This window comes from Fukomys damarensis, unplaced genomic scaffold, assembly GCF_012274545.1.
Source record: "Fukomys damarensis isolate Sample0158 unplaced genomic scaffold, DMR_v1.0_HiC HiC_scaffold_12, whole genome shotgun sequence".
Taxonomy (NCBI): domain Eukaryota; kingdom Metazoa; phylum Chordata; class Mammalia; order Rodentia; family Bathyergidae; genus Fukomys; species Fukomys damarensis.
The window spans coordinates 29,079,791-29,099,320 of NW_022900924.1; the positions used below are offsets into that span (position 1 = coordinate 29,079,791).

Genomic DNA, 19,530 nt, shown 5'->3' on the forward strand with positions numbered 1-19,530 from the left:
ATCTTTCTTTCTATCCCAGTCTTATAGGAATATTTAATAATTAAATTTATTTTTTTGGTACCAGGCATTGAATTCAGGACCTTGCACTTGCCGGGCAGGCATCATCACTTGAGCTACATCTTCTTTTCTCCTACTCGGCAAAGGACTTGTCCAAGATAAAAATCACAACTCCACATTTGAAGTTCTAGAGAGAGCACTATCCAATTCAGTCAGAAACTGGATGTTTTCTCCCCTGTCAAAGCCTGACACTCGGTTAGCATGTCATTAGCCAAAGGTCCATGCCCTCATTCATTGGTGAGCATCTGTTTCCAGATCCTGGAAATAAGAGTCAAAAGGCGAGCTGAAGTATTTCCATCATCCACTGGTGCATTCATTAGTAAATATATATATTGAGATTATAAGCCATACAAAGCAACCCAAGGTGATTTATTTATTAATTCAACAAATATTTATTAAGTACCTATTCCATGCCAAATACTATTCCAAATGCTCAGCATTGATTTTGAACTAGACAGACAGGTCTACTTTCGTGCCTAGGGTGTGAGAGCATAGGTGTACCAGTCACAGTGAATGACACATGCTCCCTGGTTACTAAAAGTTATAAGGTCACAAGCATCATATAAACTGTTGCTTTTCCAAATTTCAAACTGAATGTAGTATTTAAGCATCCTGAAACATTCTATAAATAGCATCTTACAGAGATAAGAAACCTTCCCCTAAGTTGTAAATTCCTTTGCAGTTACTGCAAATCATTGGAATTCGGCAGTGCTTTTTTTTTTCTACATGCAAAAATAGTTTATAATGGGATCCCAGAATCTTGTTTTCTCCAGAAACTGCTCGCTTTATTGACCACTTCACCAAAATTAATATCTCTTTTGTCAAACATTCAGCATGTTTAGGTAATGTCCCATAGCAGCTGAGTGCGCATATACCATCAAAATGCATCCTTTCCCCTTATCTCCATAACTAAATTTAAAATTAACAGCCTGCTTTCTCATACTTCATTTTGTCGTACTTGCCTCAATGTCCCCTGGTTACAAAGCATATTGGTTATGAATATGTATTAGGGTTCACTGTCAAACCCTGTGAACATCTTTTGGAGCAGAAGATTAGATACATTATTTCAAAATAGATGCATCAGCTTATATCGTCCCCCGCAATTTTCACCTACCAATAAACATTCATGAGAGACCGAGCCACAGCACAAGACAGCCTGGTCTGCTAGCTGAGGTTCATGCTTCAATTGAGTCCGTTGGCTTTCATTTTCATTTTCATTATGGTATCAATAATTCAAGAGCTCACTGATTCAAATAGAATTACAGTATTATGACTAACAAAGACACAGACCTTGAAATCCCTGTACTGGATTTAAGGTTTGGAGCCAAACTCTCAACCCAAAAATTTAATAATTAGGTTTCTTATCCAGCTGGTGAATTAGAAGTAAACTGGAACTGCAGGAGAAAGAAAAAATCAATAGTTCTACCTCCTTCTTTTAAATACAGATGACCATAATCCCGAGATAACTAATTTTTCTCCAAGTTCGTGGAATTTTTTCTCTGCTCTAGGCCTCAGATGGTATTTACTACGATCACCTGCTTTTGTCTAAGCTCCAAGTTCAGGGGCTGAGCCTGACTGGTGGAACGAGATAGCAAACAGGCACCTGACTCCACTGGTCTCCTTTTGAAAATGTCTTAACTGCAACATAAATATGCTTTAAATACACTGCCATGTCTCGCTGAAAAGCACAAGATAATAGCAGCAACGAATTTCACGCATTTGTAAGATTATGAATTAATGTATTTGGGAGTTGGAAGGAATCCAGCTGGAGAAAATCTGTACAAAATCCTTTATTTAAAAGGAAGAGACTGAGGCCCAGTTGGTTTAAACGACCACTTTGGTAAGATAACAGAAAATCACAGGTCACCACTACCCAAAAACAGGCCTAGATTCCTAATCTCTTTAGCCATTTTATGAACATGCCTTCAATAAAAACTGTTTCTCTCCAAAGTAACTAAGCCATAAACAAACCAGAGCATATGAGACTGAAATGTGTACAACAAAATTACCTCACACTTTCTGGTAAAAGTTATATACTTATACCAAAGTATAAGTTATATACTTATACCAAAGCTTTGTAATGATACACTTAATTTTTACTCAAATTTTGAATCAATCATGAGTAAAATGACTAAAACATCAGAAAGATTTGAATAAAGTTATTAGGGTAAACTTTCTCCTAAATTTTCAGCTCTTTCCTGCTCTTGCAAACTTCACAAACCAAAGATCCAGCAATTTTATTCTAGATCATTTTGATGGGTTTTCTAGCAGATATGAAGCAAACAGCAGCCCTGGAAAAGAATCTTCTCAAGGCCTGCATACCAGGTTGCTGAATGCTGATGGATAAAGATCATCCAAATGGCTAGAATGGTATCGCTATGAGGAACTACTGCATCTCTGTCTTCAATGGTGCCTCTGTATGACTAGAAGCCCTTCATGTTTCCTTGGTGACATTTAATTCTCTGCTCTGTTCAAATTCCTACTTCTTTGATTTTGTCTATTCCTAATATAGAAGTTTGACTCTTAATTCACAGAAATAAAGGAGCAGAAGAAAATGAAGGGGAAAAAGAGGAAAAGGGAAAGGAGTAAGAGTCAGTCAGATGGGAGCTTCTTCTATTCTGTGAACTCCATGGATAAATTTGTAGCCAGCTTCCTCTCTTGTGTTTCAGATACATCATTCTCCAATTATCTCAGAAATCTTTTCCATCGTGATCCTATTATTCTCTGTTGACTTTAAATATGACAAGTCACCTGAATCATTAAAAATCTCCTCTTGACATTGTGATCTGCTTTTAGCCAATGCCTCACATATTTTTCATAGATCACATTTGAAGAAATGATGTTCACACGTAGTGTTTCAACTTCACCTTCATCTTGCTCAAATGACTGCAGTTCAGCTTTCTTCACCTACTCTTACTAACAAGATTAAAAATGTTGTAGCTGAATCTTTCAATGGGTTCTCTCCAGTTCTTATTTGAAGTGAAAATGTACTGAGTTAATGTTTAGTACCAGAACATCTTTGTAAGAGAAAATACCTTGAGATTCCCGTTAAGTGGAAAAATGAAGCCTGAAGTATGTGCAAGACATAAATCAAGGGCAGAAAAAACAGGGTCAGGCTGCTCTAAAAGAAAGGAGAATTTGTTATTTGTGTTTAGAGAAATCACTTTGTTGGCATAAAGGGAGGGAAGAGAAAAGTGGTGGAAAGAGGAGGTGGAGCAAATAGGAAAAGACAGGGCGGCTAGGCATCGTGATCTCATGGAGACACCTCATGGTGGTGGAAATGAAAACCATTCTCACACATTCCCAGTTCAGCATCACACCCAAATATCAGCTAATTTTTTTGGAAATGCTTTCTAAAGGGGAATTCTCAGTTAACTGGGGAACTGAGTCTCAAACTTGAATGAATTTGATAGAGAACAAAGATTAGAGAGACAACTGTGGTAAAGAAAGGTCAGAGATGACTTTGAATTTTCAGAAACTTAGGAAGGGCATTTGATAGCCAGGATTGTAGTGCATGGGATTTGAGCCCATGTTTCCATAACTCCAACTTTGGGTAACACTGACCCCTGAAGTACATGATTCTAACATATGCCTTCTATCAACTCTTCGCTACTACTTAGGATGTGTGCTTTCTGTAATTTACATAACAGTTCTGTGTCTTGATTTTCTTCTGACATTTCTAATCATTCCCCCACTTTTTTTTTTGGTACCAGAGATAGAACTCGGGCCCTTGTGCTTGCAAGGCAGGTGGCAGAACCACTGAGCCAAATCCCTAGCCCTCTAATCATTCCTTTTTAATCACACTGTGGTTTCTACTTTTTCTCTGCATCCTTTAAATGTTGGTATATGTTAGCTTCCTCCCATAGCATCTCTTCTCACTTCACATACTCTAATTTCTATGGTCCGATTTCATGACTTCAAACATAATCTAATTGCTGAGCACACCGGTGTTATCTTCAACAAAACCTCCCTTCTAAACACTAAACGTTTGTATCTAATTGCCTAGTAGATATCTCAATGCAGACATTCCATGTAGGTGACTCAAATCAACATATCTTAGTATCAACTTATCATTCCTCAAGAAATATCTTTTTTCCACTTCTCTTTAGTTTTGAATATTTTCAAAATTTAACAATTATGGGAAAAGCACAATCTACAGGATCATGCATGGTATCTTCAAACAAGGAAGCATAATATACCTATTAAACAAATAATGATAATCTCCAAGAGCAGGTGTAAGTACTGTTATATGAATAACAGCAAATGAGAGTATGCCATCTTCTATAGGAGAAAGAAGAGAAGGTTAAAAAAAAAGCAAGTATTAATGCAAACTTTTAAAAATCTATAGATTTATCAATGACAACTAGATATTGGTATAGATACATGTAAATGTATTTTAGCTCTGTCAATTGAAAGGTCATAGAAGCAATAACTTTTCTAACAGCAATGAGCATGCTATAACTCAGATTCTATTTTTCTAATTACTATTGTACAATCAACAGAACATGGAAATCCCTGGAGAAACAGCTAGTTCCAGATCTTGGACAGTAATACCATTTGGTGCTAGAAAGAAAAGGGGGATTAAAAAAGAATTGGTGGAGATACATTAAAAGGGCCTGGAACAATGTGCTTATTCCCAGGAGATATATAGGAATAAAATAGTATGATGCCCTATACTTATGTTTTAGTAACTGAGATTAAATTGTTGAATCTAGATGGAAGAGTTCAATGTACTTGTCTTTCCGTTTTTATCTCTTCTGTTTGACTTTTTTCATTGTTTGTTGGTACATTTCAGGGATACAATATGATGACATTCATCATTGGGAATTTGTACTTTTACATGGTATATCTTGGTTCTTCTTTTTTCTCATTCCTTCCCTCCTTTTAACCCCTCTACCCCTCCCTATTTACAAAGACTTTATTTCTCTTTTTTTTTTCCTTTTCTCATATTTATACCTTTCCCTTCTTTCCTTTCCCCTACATCTTTCACTTACCCTTCCCCTTTGGACCTTTTCTTTGTATTTCACATTATCTATTATACCCTGTTGCACTGTTGGTGGAAGTGTAGAGTGGTGCACCAATGTGAAAATTAGTATGGAGATACCTCAAAAACCTAGGAATAGAGGCTTGATTTAACCCAGGTATTCTCCTGCTGGGTATCTTTCCAAAAGAATTAAAAGAATCATACCACAGTGATATATGTGTACCCATGTTTATAGAGGCACAATCTATAACAGCTAAAACTTGGAAACATCCCAATTGACCATCAGCAAGAGACTGGATAAAGAAATCGTGTTTTTTTTTTTTAATAAAATGGAGTACTACTCGGCCATAAAGGATAAGAAATTAGAGACATTTATAGCTACTTGGATGCACATTGAGGCCATACTCTTAAGTGAAATAAATAGGACACAAATACCCAATAGTTTCTCTGGTGTGAGAAACTGAAAGTGTAAAAAAGGATCAAAATGTAGGTTTGACATTTTTTAAAAATTCAGGAAGAAAAATTACCAGTTCCTCCTCTGTGTTCCTTAATGTATATATGTTAGTACTTTACTGGACATTCCCAATCGACAGGTTTTGTGCATGAGGGCTCTTGATATGTGAATCTCTTATTGCCTCTTCTGCACTCACAAATCATAGCACCAGGCTCCAGAATAGATTCTCTTCCTCCTCTATTTGTGTTCCCAACTCCTCTCTCTTCTAAGCTCAAACCATCCTCAAAGAAACAGGCACCAAGGCCATTTCCAAAAGGCCATACTTATCACATCATTTCCATGATTAAAACAGATCCATAGCTCCCCACAGCCCTCAGTTTCTTTAATGTGGAGCTCTGAGAACCCCCTGTTGTGGTTGTGCTTTGGTGTTCCAGCCTCATTTTTTATGTCTTTGCTCCTCTGCAGATAGAGAACTCTGACTCCGACAAAGAAACGTCTAAATGCACCACATTCCCTTGGCCACAACCTTCCAGCACTCTCTTTAGAAAACTTCTTGCCCAGATCCCTTTCCACCTACTTGTGGACTTACTTTTTTTTTTTTTTTTTTTTTTTTTTTTTGGCACTGGGGATCGAACTCAGGACCTTGTACTTGCCAGGCAGGTGGTGCAACCACTGAGCTAAATCCCCAGCCCCGTTTCCACCTACTTGAATGATGCCTTGCCCTCAGACAGCAGTCTGGATCATACCTTCTCTTATGGTTTGTATCTAGAGGACTCCCAAAGCTTCATTTGATTATAAGTGGGGCTTTGGGGATGTGATTGATTATGGGTACTAGTAGCATAATATTTGGTGGTAAGGTCTGGTCAGAGGAGATGGGTCACTGGGCTTGTGGCTTGTGGGGTTTATCTCCTTACCCTGCTACTTCTCCATCTCTCTGCTTCCCCTGCCATGCTGTGAGTAGCTCTCCTCTGACTTGCCCCTCTGCCAAGGCATCCTGTTTGAAGCCCTCTGACTATGGACTAAAACATGAACCAAATAAACCTCTCCTCCCTTAAATTGTGGGTCCAGGGTATTGTGTCTCAGTGAGGAGGAACGTGACTAAGACACATCCTCCAAAAAGCCTTCCCAGAGATCTCTCCCAGGAGTGACACATGTACACTCTCAAGACTGTTCTCTTGCTCTCATAGCACTAAGCAACTGCAAAGTAACTGAGCTTACTTTTCAGTATACATTTCCACAAGAGAAGGCCTGATTTGAGTGGCTTTCAGTTGCCATGAGACAGACATCCAGCAAATGGTTATTCTGTGAATGAGTAAATTAACAAATGTACTGTAAATATTTTCTTCTGTATTGTTGAAAAAATATTTACCTATTTTACCCATAATAGTAAGTTTAGGGATGGCATTGTGGCCAATAGTATAGAATAAAATTATGCAAAATGACCTTAAAATGAGAAATAAATTTGAATGGGGAAAATTTTAGAACTGTTCACTAAGAGAAAAGAGACAAAACTAGTTATCAAAACATAGTGACCAATCTACAGGCTGAGCTAAAAACTCAGATGGACAAAAGCAAATCCCTTATTTTGAATTTTTGTTTCTGGGCTCTCTTAACTCTAAAACTCAATAGAAGGAAGTCTGTGAAGAAACACTACTTAGTATAAAGACATACATCGATGAAAGGTATTACTTTTAAATTCAGCACTGTTTAAATTCGCTATGGTTAGACATGCATTTAGAAATAATATTGTCGGGCCAGGGATTTGGCTCAGTGGTTCTGCCACTTGCTTCACAAGCACAAGGGCCGGAGTTTGATCCCCAGTACACAAATGACAGCAACAACAACAACAATAATAATAATGCTGATTTTTAAGGTAACACTAGCAGTAATTAATAACAGTGATTAGTACATTAATAGTAGGTTATTAAGATTACACTACCAATGTCATAGGTACACAGCGACCTTCCACAGGTGCTGGAGGAAAAGCTACAGGATGTAATATTTACCCTGCTGGGTTTCAGTCTTGCTTTATTCCTTTCTATCTCCTATTTCTCCCTTAAAAGGGAGAAAGAATAGGAAGTTTTACCCTATGCCATCATATGTTGGAAGCGTTTAACTTTTCTCTCTTTTTTTGTACATATTTTCAATACATAATGAATATATTTGTCATAGGGAGTTAGAACACATACATATAACATCTTTATACTATTGGCTTCTCCTTCTCCTCCCTTCCTTTACCTATCCCTTCATCCTAGACCCATTTCCCATCTGCAAAAAGTTCTTTTTTAGTTTTGCAGGAGCTAAAAATTTGCCGAGTATCAGAGAAGACTTTGATCTTGGAATTTTAATTAGAACTGGAGCCGTTAAGACTTTGGTGAGTCACAGAGATGGGCTAAGTGCATTTTGCATAATGCGATGAACATAAATCTTTTGGGGGCCAAGGCAGAATGTGGTGGTTTAGATCTAAAACGTCCTCCAGAATTCTCCTGTGTATGGAAAGTGATCGGATCACGGGGGCGCTGCACTCATTGGATCTGTGCATCAATGAGTGCAGTAGCTAAATGCAGTTGTTGTTACAAGGTTGAGCATGGTCAGAAGAGGTGGGTCACTGGGTACATGACCTAGAAGGCTGTATTCTTATCTCAGGCCCCTTACTTTGCTCCCTATTTCCTGGCTGCAATGAGTTGTGTACCTTTTCCTCAGCTGACCATGGACTGAAACCATAAGCCAAAATAAATCTCTCCTCCATTACATTGTGGGTGCCTGGTATTTTGTTCCAGAGATGAAAAAGTGCCTACAACATCCAGTAATTGATAGTCTGTTCTCTCCACCAGATATTTCATCTGTACAAATAGCCTTTAACCTCTAGGATCCATGCTGAAATATTCTCAAACTGACTGCTCTCTCACAGTTTGCTTGACCCTTTTACTTGTCTTATAAACAAATAATGGTGTTGTGCTTAATTGGAGTACGTGTGGCAAAAGCAACAAAAGGAACATACAAAAAATCATGAGAAAACAGCATCTTGGTAAAGCATGAATCCAAACTGAGTGGCGAGAGAAGACTTTCCTGAGGCAGTGGTATTTAAATGTGAATTGCGGTTCCAGAGCTCTAATTCCTGAAATGGAATTTCCTATAATGGAAATTATAGGAATGATATGAATTTCCTTGATGGAAAATTGTTGGAGCATGGGAGACTATTTCAAACTAAGGTACCAGCACTTGGTAAGCTGTAAAACTGGAATACTTTCATGTAAATAAAATAAGATTAATACGACTGAACACTAGGTAATGATCCTATGTCAGATAATTACGCCACTACATTTTGGAGCCATAAGTCCAGACTAACCACCTGTGTGATGGAGTTAGATGATGGTGTAGCCTGGGAAAAAAGGATTTCCCCTGAAAGGAATGGAAATTCCCATTCTCCATAATCCTAGGAAAGGAACATAGAAAAACAATTCTTACACTAGATTTAGGGATAATATTTTCTGCTGTCTCTTGGCCAAAAATCAATTTGGCCTATAAAATTCCCAGTCATGAATGGTCTGGTGCACTTCTAGGGGCTTGAATAGCTAAGAAGAGCTCCTTGGCCATGTAAGAGTGGCCTGAAGTAAGCAAGCAGAACAAATTAGTAGGAAGTATGAAGAAGGACCTAAAGCAGCATGTCCAATAGAGCTTTCTCCCATGATGACAATGTTTTATATTCTCTTCAGTCCCTTGTGACCACCCCTGGCCACATGTGTCTACTGAATACCTCAATGTGGCTGGTGTTTGTGAGAAAAGACCCCAGGATTTGGCCCTGAGTAAGTTGGGGAAAATCAGAAATCACAGGGCACAATTTGGAGGCTTCCTATTTCTAGAAATACCTGGTGGTATGTTATTTCATTATTGATACACTATAGATGGTAAAGTATGACAAAAGTGACATAAAAACAGCACAAATCAGATCTTACATTGCCTATTTTCTTCATTTTTTCCTGTTTGTTCCTCAGCAAATTTTAAAGAGGCCACCTTGGTCTACAGGTCCAGCTAAGGTGTATTTCCCATAATCCACAACAGTGACCTCTGCTTTCTCGATCCACCTTTATAACAAGGTTCTTCTGAATTACCTTCTCTGTTCCAGTCCTGGCCAAAGAACCTTTGCCTACCAAAAGCCCTCATCATCACCTCCTCTGATCCAGATTTTTATTTTTAAGCATCTGTTACAAAAATACACAGATGAATTGGGAAAGGCACAAAGCTGTTAAAACTTGTCGGACAGTTCAGCACTTGTCCTCCTGAGTGCTGAAAGCAGCACTTCATGGGGCAGTTTTCATTTGTACTGAAAAGCAACTCATTTCTTGAATTTTGGTGATGACACCATTTTTTCTCACCACCCACAAATTTTAACAAATCAAACAACAGAATTCCTTTGCCAATTCCAAATGTGCCGGCTGAAGTGATCAGATTTGCCTTTGCACTATTACTTTAATTTCAAGGAGGGGGACCTGCAGAGCTTCATCAACTTTCTATTGCCCTCAAAAGCATACGTTTTGATTCCATTAAGGAATGGTAAGGATGCACTGACCTATTGGCCTATTTAATAGATGGTAAATTGATTAAGGCCAATAAATACACTTTGCATCACATAATAGAGTTATAAATTCAGGTTTACTTGTTTACTTCCTCATACATCTCTATTGAGATGCTTTTAGAGAGGAAAAGATGATTTGAAAGCAACAGGTTATTCCCATCTTCTTATTTTCAACAGTTTTCTTACCTTGATTTTATTGGATAGTTGTTGATTACTTGATGATTACGTTTTAACTCCAACTTAGCAGAATAGAGCCTGAATTCTAGTAACATGCTTGTGTTGTGAATGATGTCTTTATCTTATTTGAATCTTGTTCTTTTGAACAATACCTAAAGCAAGGTTGCCTTAAACAGATATGTGTGTCAATGGAACAGAATTAAGGATGCAGAAACTTCCCCAAACACATCCAGCGTTTTTCTCTTCAACGAAAGACAGCCTATTCAACAAATGGCACTCGCGAAACTGCAAAGGTCTAAATATTAAAACAGAACCATTAAACTTACTGGAAGATAAAACAGATAAACATGTGAACATACAGGTACATAAAAGGATTTTCTAAATAGAACCCTAATTCCAAAAGAAATAACAGTAAAAATCAACAAATGGGATTATATCAGACTAAACAACTTCTGCGCAGCGAAAGAATCAATCAGCAGAGTGAAGAGATAACCTATGGAGTGGGAAAAAAAATTGCCAGCTACTCCTCAAACAGAGCACTAATATCGAGGATATAAAAAGAACTCAAAAAAATTAAATCACCTAAAATTAAAGACTTAGTCAAGAAATGGGCAAGAGAAATGAACAGAAATATCACAGAAGAAGAAATACAAATGGTCAACAAATGTACAAAAAATTTTTCAACAGGCGTGGCCATCAGAGAAACTGCAAATTAAAACAACATTAAAATGTTCTTATTCCAGAAAGAACAGCAATTATTAAGAAATCAAACAATAACAAATTCTGGTGAGGCTGTTCTGGAAAAGGAACCCTCCTTAATTGTTGGGGGAATGTAGAGTACTACAGCCATTACAGCAATCGGTATGGAGATTTCTCAAAGAATTGGAATTAGAAATCCCATAGATCGTGTTATGTGTATTTCCCAAAGAGCTTAAAACAGTATACTATACAGATACAATACATACATACCAATGTTTATAGCAGTACAACTTGTAATACTAAATCCTGGGAGCAGTCTGTATACCCAAAAAGCAGATGATTGGATAAAGAAAACGTGGCATTTATATATGAAATACTACTTTGCTATAAAGAAAGATAGATTTGAGATATGTGTAGGAAAATGGACGCACCTAGAAAATACAGTGTTAAATGAATTAAACCAGACATATATTCTTAAATGCCATATGGTATCTCTCATATGAGTGAGACAAAATACAAACAAAGACAATAGTAAAGGATGGAGAGAAGTGGACAAGGAGATGAATCTCTTGCAATAGGAAAATGGTTCAAGGGAAAAAGTGTGAGGGATGAGGAAGAATGGAAGTAAAATAAGTAGAATAAAGATATGCCAAGCACAGGAACCTAATAATCTCATTTAATGTAAATATTACATGGCTTAACATGAGCTAAGATTAATAATACCAACAAGAGTGAAAAATGGGGTGGGGGAATTTGTGGAGGAGGGAGGGAGGGAAGAAGGGAATGAAAAATGACAAAGAAATAAGCAGTGGTATGTACATGTAACTACTTCCCAAGATGATTATAAGCTGCATGAACTGAAAATATGTACTAGTAAAATAATAAAAAGTTAAATTAAAAAAAAAAGGAATGGTGCCTTGTGGCAAGTGAGAGTCATGCCATTCAAGGGAATGAAAAGTTGACAATCATTTCTGAGTCCAATCTCTCTCCCATGATCTCTATAGCCTTATGTGTGATCAGGAAATGAAAATGCCTAAAGAAGTGCTTATATATTTCAGGCTGGTGAGAGGATCAAATAACATCATGCTTACAGAAGTGACTTATAAAAGTGTACCACACTTGAAAGGTTTGAAATTTTTATTCCTCCTTTTTATCCCCACTGATTTCCAGAAAGTTTCAGTTCAGTTACAACAGGAGATACATAGATAGTAAGGCCATTAAATCACGGATAATATAACAATCCACATAATGGAAATAGCAGATACTTGTTCTGGAAAAGCTACATTAAAATAGTTGCTTCAATTAAACACTAAACTCAGACTTAAATGAAGGCAAAACACAGAACACAATTAGGCATTTGTTTCTCCTAAAGTACAAAATGGAGTGTGCAGAGTCATTAAGAGAAACAAACTTTTCTTCCATTAAAGGCCAAGAGGACATGGATTTGAGATCGTGTCGGGGACACACACTTGTCTATACTACCCTTGAGTTAGGCATGATCATGTGACTGTGTTCTAGCCAATGAAATCGGAGCTTGCTCCTTAAACACCTTCTCCATATGTTTCCGAGCTCCTTCCCTTCCTAGGAGCTCATGTGTTGCATGGTTGGAAGGCAGAAGATGGAAGAGGATTAGGGACTTGAATACTTACTTGGAACTGCTTATCAATTTAAAAAATCTACTATTTTACATGAGCAAGAAACAAGCCTCTATAGTGTTTAATCTACGTAGTTGTATTAGTTAACTCTGTATCACTATATGAACTGACTCAGACATGTCACTTGTAGGAGAAAAGATGAGTTCTGGAGATTCAAGTCCAAGGTTGAGTGGCTCCATTGGTCTGCTGGTCTGGTGATAAAGACACATCAATGTGGGAGGTGTGACCAAGCAAACTGCTCACATCTGGAGTCAGGAAGGGGAGAGACAGAGATTTTGGGGTCCCACAGTACGCTCTGAGAGAACACTTTTGATGACCTAAGCCCCTCTGACCCATCTCTTAAAGGTCCACAGCACCTCCCAATGTCTCAGCTCTGGAGACTGAGCCTCTTTTACACATGGACTTTAAGGGGACACTATCCAAACTGAAACCAACAATGTGATGTATAATGAATGACATTTTTGTCAACAGTGGTATTACGGCTTATGCCTACATGTAAGCCCCTAGAGCCTCATGCACTCTTGGTGGAGCTTTGGGAGGTGCTTGGATAACGAGGGCATGACACCCATCTGTATATTAGACCACTGGTAGGTTTATAGATAAAGTGATGTTGGGAGCTGAAGTCTGGTCGGAGGACGAAGGTCAGCAGGGACACAGCCTGGGTGGGTCTAGCTCCCTCCTTTGACCACTCTGTTCCCAACTGCCATTCTGTGAACTGTTTCTGCTCTACGATGCCCTTTTGCCACGCTGCCCTGCCTTGGAAGTTGACAATGGACTGAAACCTCCTTCAGTTGTTGGTGTCAGGTATTGCATCAGCAACGAGAAAGTAACTAAGACAATGGGCCACGTACATATGACGGGGGTAATTAAGTAATGTAGCCATTAAAGTTTCTGTAAGTACACGAGATCATCTGCAAACACATTTGTCACAAGTCCTTTCTTTAAGTGATGCATAAGTATATTTTCCTCAATTTTCAAACCCTAAAAAGCACAAATTTGTCTAATTTGGAAGACTATTGGGTAATATAATACTAAATTTTGTATTTAGCTATCAGGCTTATCTAATAAAAATGTAAAACTGTCTTCATGAACTATCTAATCAGACAAGGAAAACATAAACATTCTGAGGGAAGAGAATAAAACAAGAATGAGTAATTTTATTTATGTGTTTGAGATGGTGGTGCATGGAGTGGAAAGACAAAAAGCAAGAGATGCAGTTATCTGTGGAATGTGAGGCACATCCGGTGGGGCCTGTTCTCCTGTGCAGCTGAACAGTGAAGGTGCCGTGGGCATTGTGAAGACCTAGAGGTTTCTAGATCCTTAAGGAAGTGGGAGGAAGCTTGGTGGTTCAGAATGAAGAACAAATAAGGTAAAGAGAGGAAGGACAAAGCCTCTGTATTCCCTGAAATCCTAGTCTGCCTGCAAAGGTATGACAGGGTAAGTAAATCTCAGCTGTGTCTTGTTGACGTAAAAATGCATAGTTCCTAGGCCCTGCTGTAAAATCTTTTTTTTTCAGCTTTAATTGAATTTATTGGTACATTTTAGGGATACAGTACAGTTACATTCATTGTTGTAAAATCTTGCTATAGACATCTTGGAAATTTTATACAGATGATCTGGAAAAAGGATACCATAAATTGTACCAATGTAATTATTTTAATTTTCCTCAATCTCAATGCTAGGACTTGGAGAATTGCTTCCTGAACTTTTCTCATCTTTGAGATTAAGGTAGCCTCAGGACAGTGTGTTCAGATTCCATTCACTCTCAGGACACTTTCATCCCAAGAATTCTCACTGAACAGTCTCCAGAGTCTTCCTGTTAGAGGAGTTTTAGCCGTGACTTTTCCACACTGAACTATTTCAATCCTTCTGACCTTGAGTATAAATATATCTTGTGTTACATGTTAGTATAGGGGTTTTTATTTCCGGTGTTAGTTAAAACTAAAGATTTAGCAGGGCTGTGCAAATGACAGCATAGATAAGGTGAGGTTGGCCCCTAGCTTTGGACGTATAACCAGAGCTGAAAGAGATGGGTCAGGATACTATTTATAGAGGCAACTCAGGACCTGATCTAGAGAGCTCAGCAGTAGTAAGAAAAACTAGATCAGGCAAACCAGATCAGACAGGCAACAGAGCATCCAGTGTCAAAGGCAGAATGTTCTTACACAGTGAGGTCAGCAACAGAGAAAACAAGAGAAATATGTGGATGCACCTACATAACCAATGCACAGAATAAAATATATGCGAAGTCCCAATGGGGCTTTCCAAAAGTTTCATTTCCTTTACACCATACTCTTGACTTTCACTGTTCCTATAAAATCCGCAACCACAGCCATTCTTTCTTTCATGCAATAGCTGGCTTATGAGGTATCTAAGAAAATGTAAAATATGGTTGACATCAAATTAATATGGATATCCAGAGACCGTGTCATTTCTCTAGGTATTGTAAATTCTACAGGAAAGTTTGAGTAATAACAATTTTAGCATTCTATGAATAATACAAGTTTCACTCCCTTTAGGCTGGTATATGTTCTTTTGACACCATCACTTAACATAAAATGAAATCTACAAGGTATTTTGCTAGTCCCTCCACCTATATAACTTTGCTCCAAAGAATAGAATCAAGACATTAATTAGCATCTTTTGCTTGCTAATGAGACTTGAAGCAGGGGATGAAAATGATAACATTTTTATTCTTCCAGAGGAAGCTGGCACCAAGTCTGGCATTTCCAGGGGCACGTCTTCGGTGAGTGCATCTCAAACCATGGCCTGCAGAGTCAGTCTGTACTGCTAGACAGCAGCGAAGAGCACTTTTACCTTCCACTGCCGTTTTCAGCTCACACCTAGGTGAGAGCCCCGGGTTCCTGACAGACGGACTGAAGTCCACTGACCTCGTCCAAGGTGTCATCTTCTCCGAGTGTCCATCCTGTGTTTAGAAATCGTGTTTGCTCCAGAGCCTGACTCGAGACCAGCTGCACATGGCCCTTGGTTTGCTCTATTCTGTATTAAAAATAGATCAATACCTTTTTTTTCTTGAAAGTACACTCAAAACTCAATTTTTAAAAAAAACTGCCAGAAATACTCTGTTCATGAAAGGTCAGAACTGTATTTTCTTTTCCTTTGTGCTCCACCAGTACCTTCTTTTCCAACTGACAATGTCAAAACAAGTGATCCTACTTTGAAAGGTCTAATGTAAAACAAAGGAAAACTAAAAAAAGAAAAAAAACTACTCAAGACAACTTTCTATTTTATCTTGGGTTCATTTAAGACTAGTGTATAGTTTGGCAAGACATCCACCCCAGCCTTGGGTAGCAGTGTCATTAACAAGCTGACTTTATAAAACTAACTCTCCTAATGGAACTTCGCATTCAAATTATTTGTGCTCTAAGCACCAGAACAAAGCTGTCACATTTCTGTTTTTTCCAGAGTCAAAGCTGTCATAATCTGCAGTTACATTTTTCTGATTGTCCTCAAGCTGTCAAAATGTTTGCTATGTTTATCAAAATACGCCAAATTCACAGGGGCATTGGGCATGAACAGCACTGAAATCTTTCAGAAAAATTAGGTTAGAGGAATAACAAATACAACAAGATTAAAATGAGAAAAGTGTAAGAGAGACCATATCTTTGCTACCCAATAAGATAGCCTATCGTACAGAAATGATTGTTAATTTGGGGCATATATTTACCAATAAAAATAGAATTGAATTTATTACAATTATACAAAACAGGGTATAATGGATTTCCATGGTTAGCAACTCTTTTATTTATGTTTATTTATTTATTTATTGGATAGTAAACAAATAAAATTTATTCCAATTATAGGTCAATATAACTGGTAGACTTCATGTTTTATTCATTTAAATTTGGATTCCCAAATAGTGTATGTCTGCTTCAAAATAATAAATACACCAGGCACCACCATGAGCACCTTGTAACTGAGATATTTTAGCAAACATAACGGAGCAGAAAGGATGGAGGCTCACGTCTACCTACATTTCACAGAACAGAAGGGTACCTCTTCCTACCCACATCAGAAACTAAAAATCACTCTGATGTATCTATTCATTAGGCATAGCTGCAGAATTCCAAATTAATTAACAAAGGTAGGGAGAAGGAAATTGCTCTTTTGTAGTTATATTCCTATGGTTTATTTTGCACGTGGAATTAAAATGAAAACTCCCTTTGCTTTCTTTGGCTTTGCTCCAGGAAGAAACATGTGAGGCCAGTCCTTCCCTGGGACAATGGGGCAGCAAATGACCAAAAGCAACTCTGAAGGGACCTGTGTCCTTGAGAGAGAGGTAGGGAAAACAGTCGGAACTGGGGATGCGTTTTGCATTTGCCTCTTTCTAGACCCATATCAAATGCAAGGAGAATTATTATTGGGGTCACTCTAGTAATCTGGAGTGCTCTGGGTTTTCTCATGCACAACCAAAATTTTTGGTTACCACCAGATATGTTGATTTCTAAGAAAAATTTCCAATTAGTAATTTTCCTGCCTGGGTAGGAATAATATTTATGTGCAGCAATTCTGTTGTTTCCAATTTTTTTTTTTTTCATTTCATTGTCAAAACTGAGGACTGGAATGCAGGGGTATTTCTATAACATACCCAGCTCTTTTTATTTCATTTTTATTCTTTTTTTAAAATTTTAATTTCATTATTAGTACAAGTTTGCAGAACATAGTGATTGCATTCCTTGTGGGGAGTAGGTCCATGTTCATAACACATCTTAATTCTCTTCCACCCTTCTCTTTCCCTCATGTCATCTCTTGGTCCCCTTCTCTTTTGCAAAAGATGTACCTCCCTATTTCCAGTATCTTTTATTTTGCTTTTGATTTCTATTTGGGGTTTCAGTTTTTGAGTCAGCGTCTCTTAAATCATCCAGGCTGGCTAGAAACTTGGGATCCTCCTGATCCTCCTGCTTCAACCTCCAGAGTAATTGGTACTACAGATATGAGGCACCACTGTCACTGTGTGTAGCAATTTCAAGCGACATAATATTATTTGTCTTAAAGAACTGAGGGATTGTTACCAAGCAGTGATGTTAAATCCAAGTTTAGCTATTTTCAATTCCCTGCTTTAACAATTAACTATATGAAAGGGTGGGGCGGGAGGGAAGGAAGGAATGAAGGAAGGAAGGAAAAAAAAAAGAAGAGAAGGGCAGGGCAGGGAAAGGAAGGGAAGGGAAGGGAAGAATCTGTTTCACCCAAGGAAAATCTGTTTCATCATAGTGTCCTTCATGAGCAGCTCAGTTTCTGGTCAATAAGCTTAGCACTTACCTCAAAGGCTCCCTGTATTTTTACAAAATCATCCACATCAAGATGGTTTTCAAGAAGGTCTGTGCCACAGTCTTCATCTGTAGTTAGACCTGCTGTTTTCTCAGGGCCTCCTGGCCCAGGCTGGGGCTCCATACTTAATTCAGGTGCAGAATCCTGGCGACTCATAATAGCTTCACCTCTTTCCATCAGCTTTCACCTCTTACCTGTTTTTGTTTTATTTCCTTCAACAGGTGCCTCTGGAAAAAAACCCACAATTTAGCAACGGAATTACATAAGGAAACTACAAATGTTTCTAACAATAAAATTAAGAGGCAAAATACTCAAGCTAAGGTAGGAAAAGAAACCCCTCCTCTCCTCCCCCAGTTATTTGTTTCTATAGTTCTTTTCCAAAATCTACCATACCCCTGCTTGTCTTCTGAGGTTACAAATGGCAAGGTTAAAAAATGTGTAAGCCTTCCCTCAAGTTTATAGCAACTGATACTGAAACACCTCCAGAGCCTCTTTTAAATGCATTAGAAAAGCAGCTTTTCACAATCTCTTTGGCTAAACTTGCTTACATTAACAGGCGGCTTTCAACTCCATTTTCCTGTCCAGGGGGCATTTGATGAAGCAGTTGCAAAGTTCTCTACCAATGAAGGTGTTTGCCATGGAAACCCACCTCCCTAGCAACGTGGAGTTGTTTGTTTCATTTGTTTCTGATGCCTTTGTATGTTTCCTGGCAACCAACATAAAGCCAACTAAAACTTTTCCTTCCCCTTCCCAACTAATAATTGGGCTGAAAGTGTGAAAGCATAATGCAAACTTTGAACTACTCTTTTTAAAGAAAAGGTCGGCCCATTCATTTTTTAATGGGACTACATCCTGCATTATTTAAAGACTATTTTTACTACAAATGTATTTTCTACGAAGCATATTTTCTCCTATGAATCAATATGATTAGCCAAAGAGAAAGAGCATGACATTTTGGAATTTTATTTTTCCACACAGAAATTTATTATTCATATTTAATAAGAACACTAGTCCTTGTATTCACCCTATCCTAGTTTCTATGTGTATAAATTAAGCATGGCTCATAAAATAGTTTTGTACTCATTGAAAATGTGAAAAGAAAGTAAAGCATAACATGATAAACCTAATGATGACACTATTTACAGTGGCATCACTAGTTCAGCTAATAAAAATGAAAAGTAAGAGAAAAAGGAGAAAAAGTAACTTTGTGTGAATGTCTTGTTTCAGGAACCATCTATGCACTTTTCATTTCTTATTGTTTTGTTTTGTTTTGTTTTGTTGAGACAAGTTCTCACCTTAAACTCACTATGTAGCCTAGGCTGGCCTCAAACTCACAGTCTTCTGCCTCAGCCTCCCAAGTACTGGGATACATACTTTATCCTGTTTAACCTTCGTGAAACTCTGTGAAGGAGATAGGATCATTACCACCATTTAATGACCAAAGTGGCAGCAAAGATGCTGAAGGTCGGACAAGGAAGTTAGTGAGATATAAAATGCGGAAGACAGCAGAAAGTGTCCCAAGCTTCAGAGCCTGTGGTATAGACGATGCCCTCTTTGAACCTCATTTTCATCTTCACGTAACTGGGAAAGTTGGCACTAGATAGTCTCTGAGGTCTCTTTCTGCCCTAAGCATCTGTGA

The 19,530-nt window shown here is 38.0% G+C and overlaps 1 protein-coding gene across 1 annotated transcript in view; it reads right to left on the bottom strand.

Annotated features, from left to right (window-relative positions):
- Positions 1–18,375, bottom strand: part of Wdr49 (WD repeat domain 49) — a 137,298-nt gene extending 118,923 nt beyond the window's left edge. Inside the window, exons 1-2 of the mRNA XM_033762513.1 lie at positions 18,285–18,375; positions 17,883–18,118 (exon numbers count right to left, since the gene is read on the bottom strand). Of these exons, the coding sequence (XP_033618404.1) occupies positions 17,883–18,068 (186 nt within the window). The 5' untranslated portion in view covers positions 18,069–18,118; positions 18,285–18,375. The remainder of the gene's footprint in view (positions 1–17,882; positions 18,119–18,284) is intronic.
- Between the last annotated feature and the right edge of the window lie 1,155 nt (positions 18,376–19,530).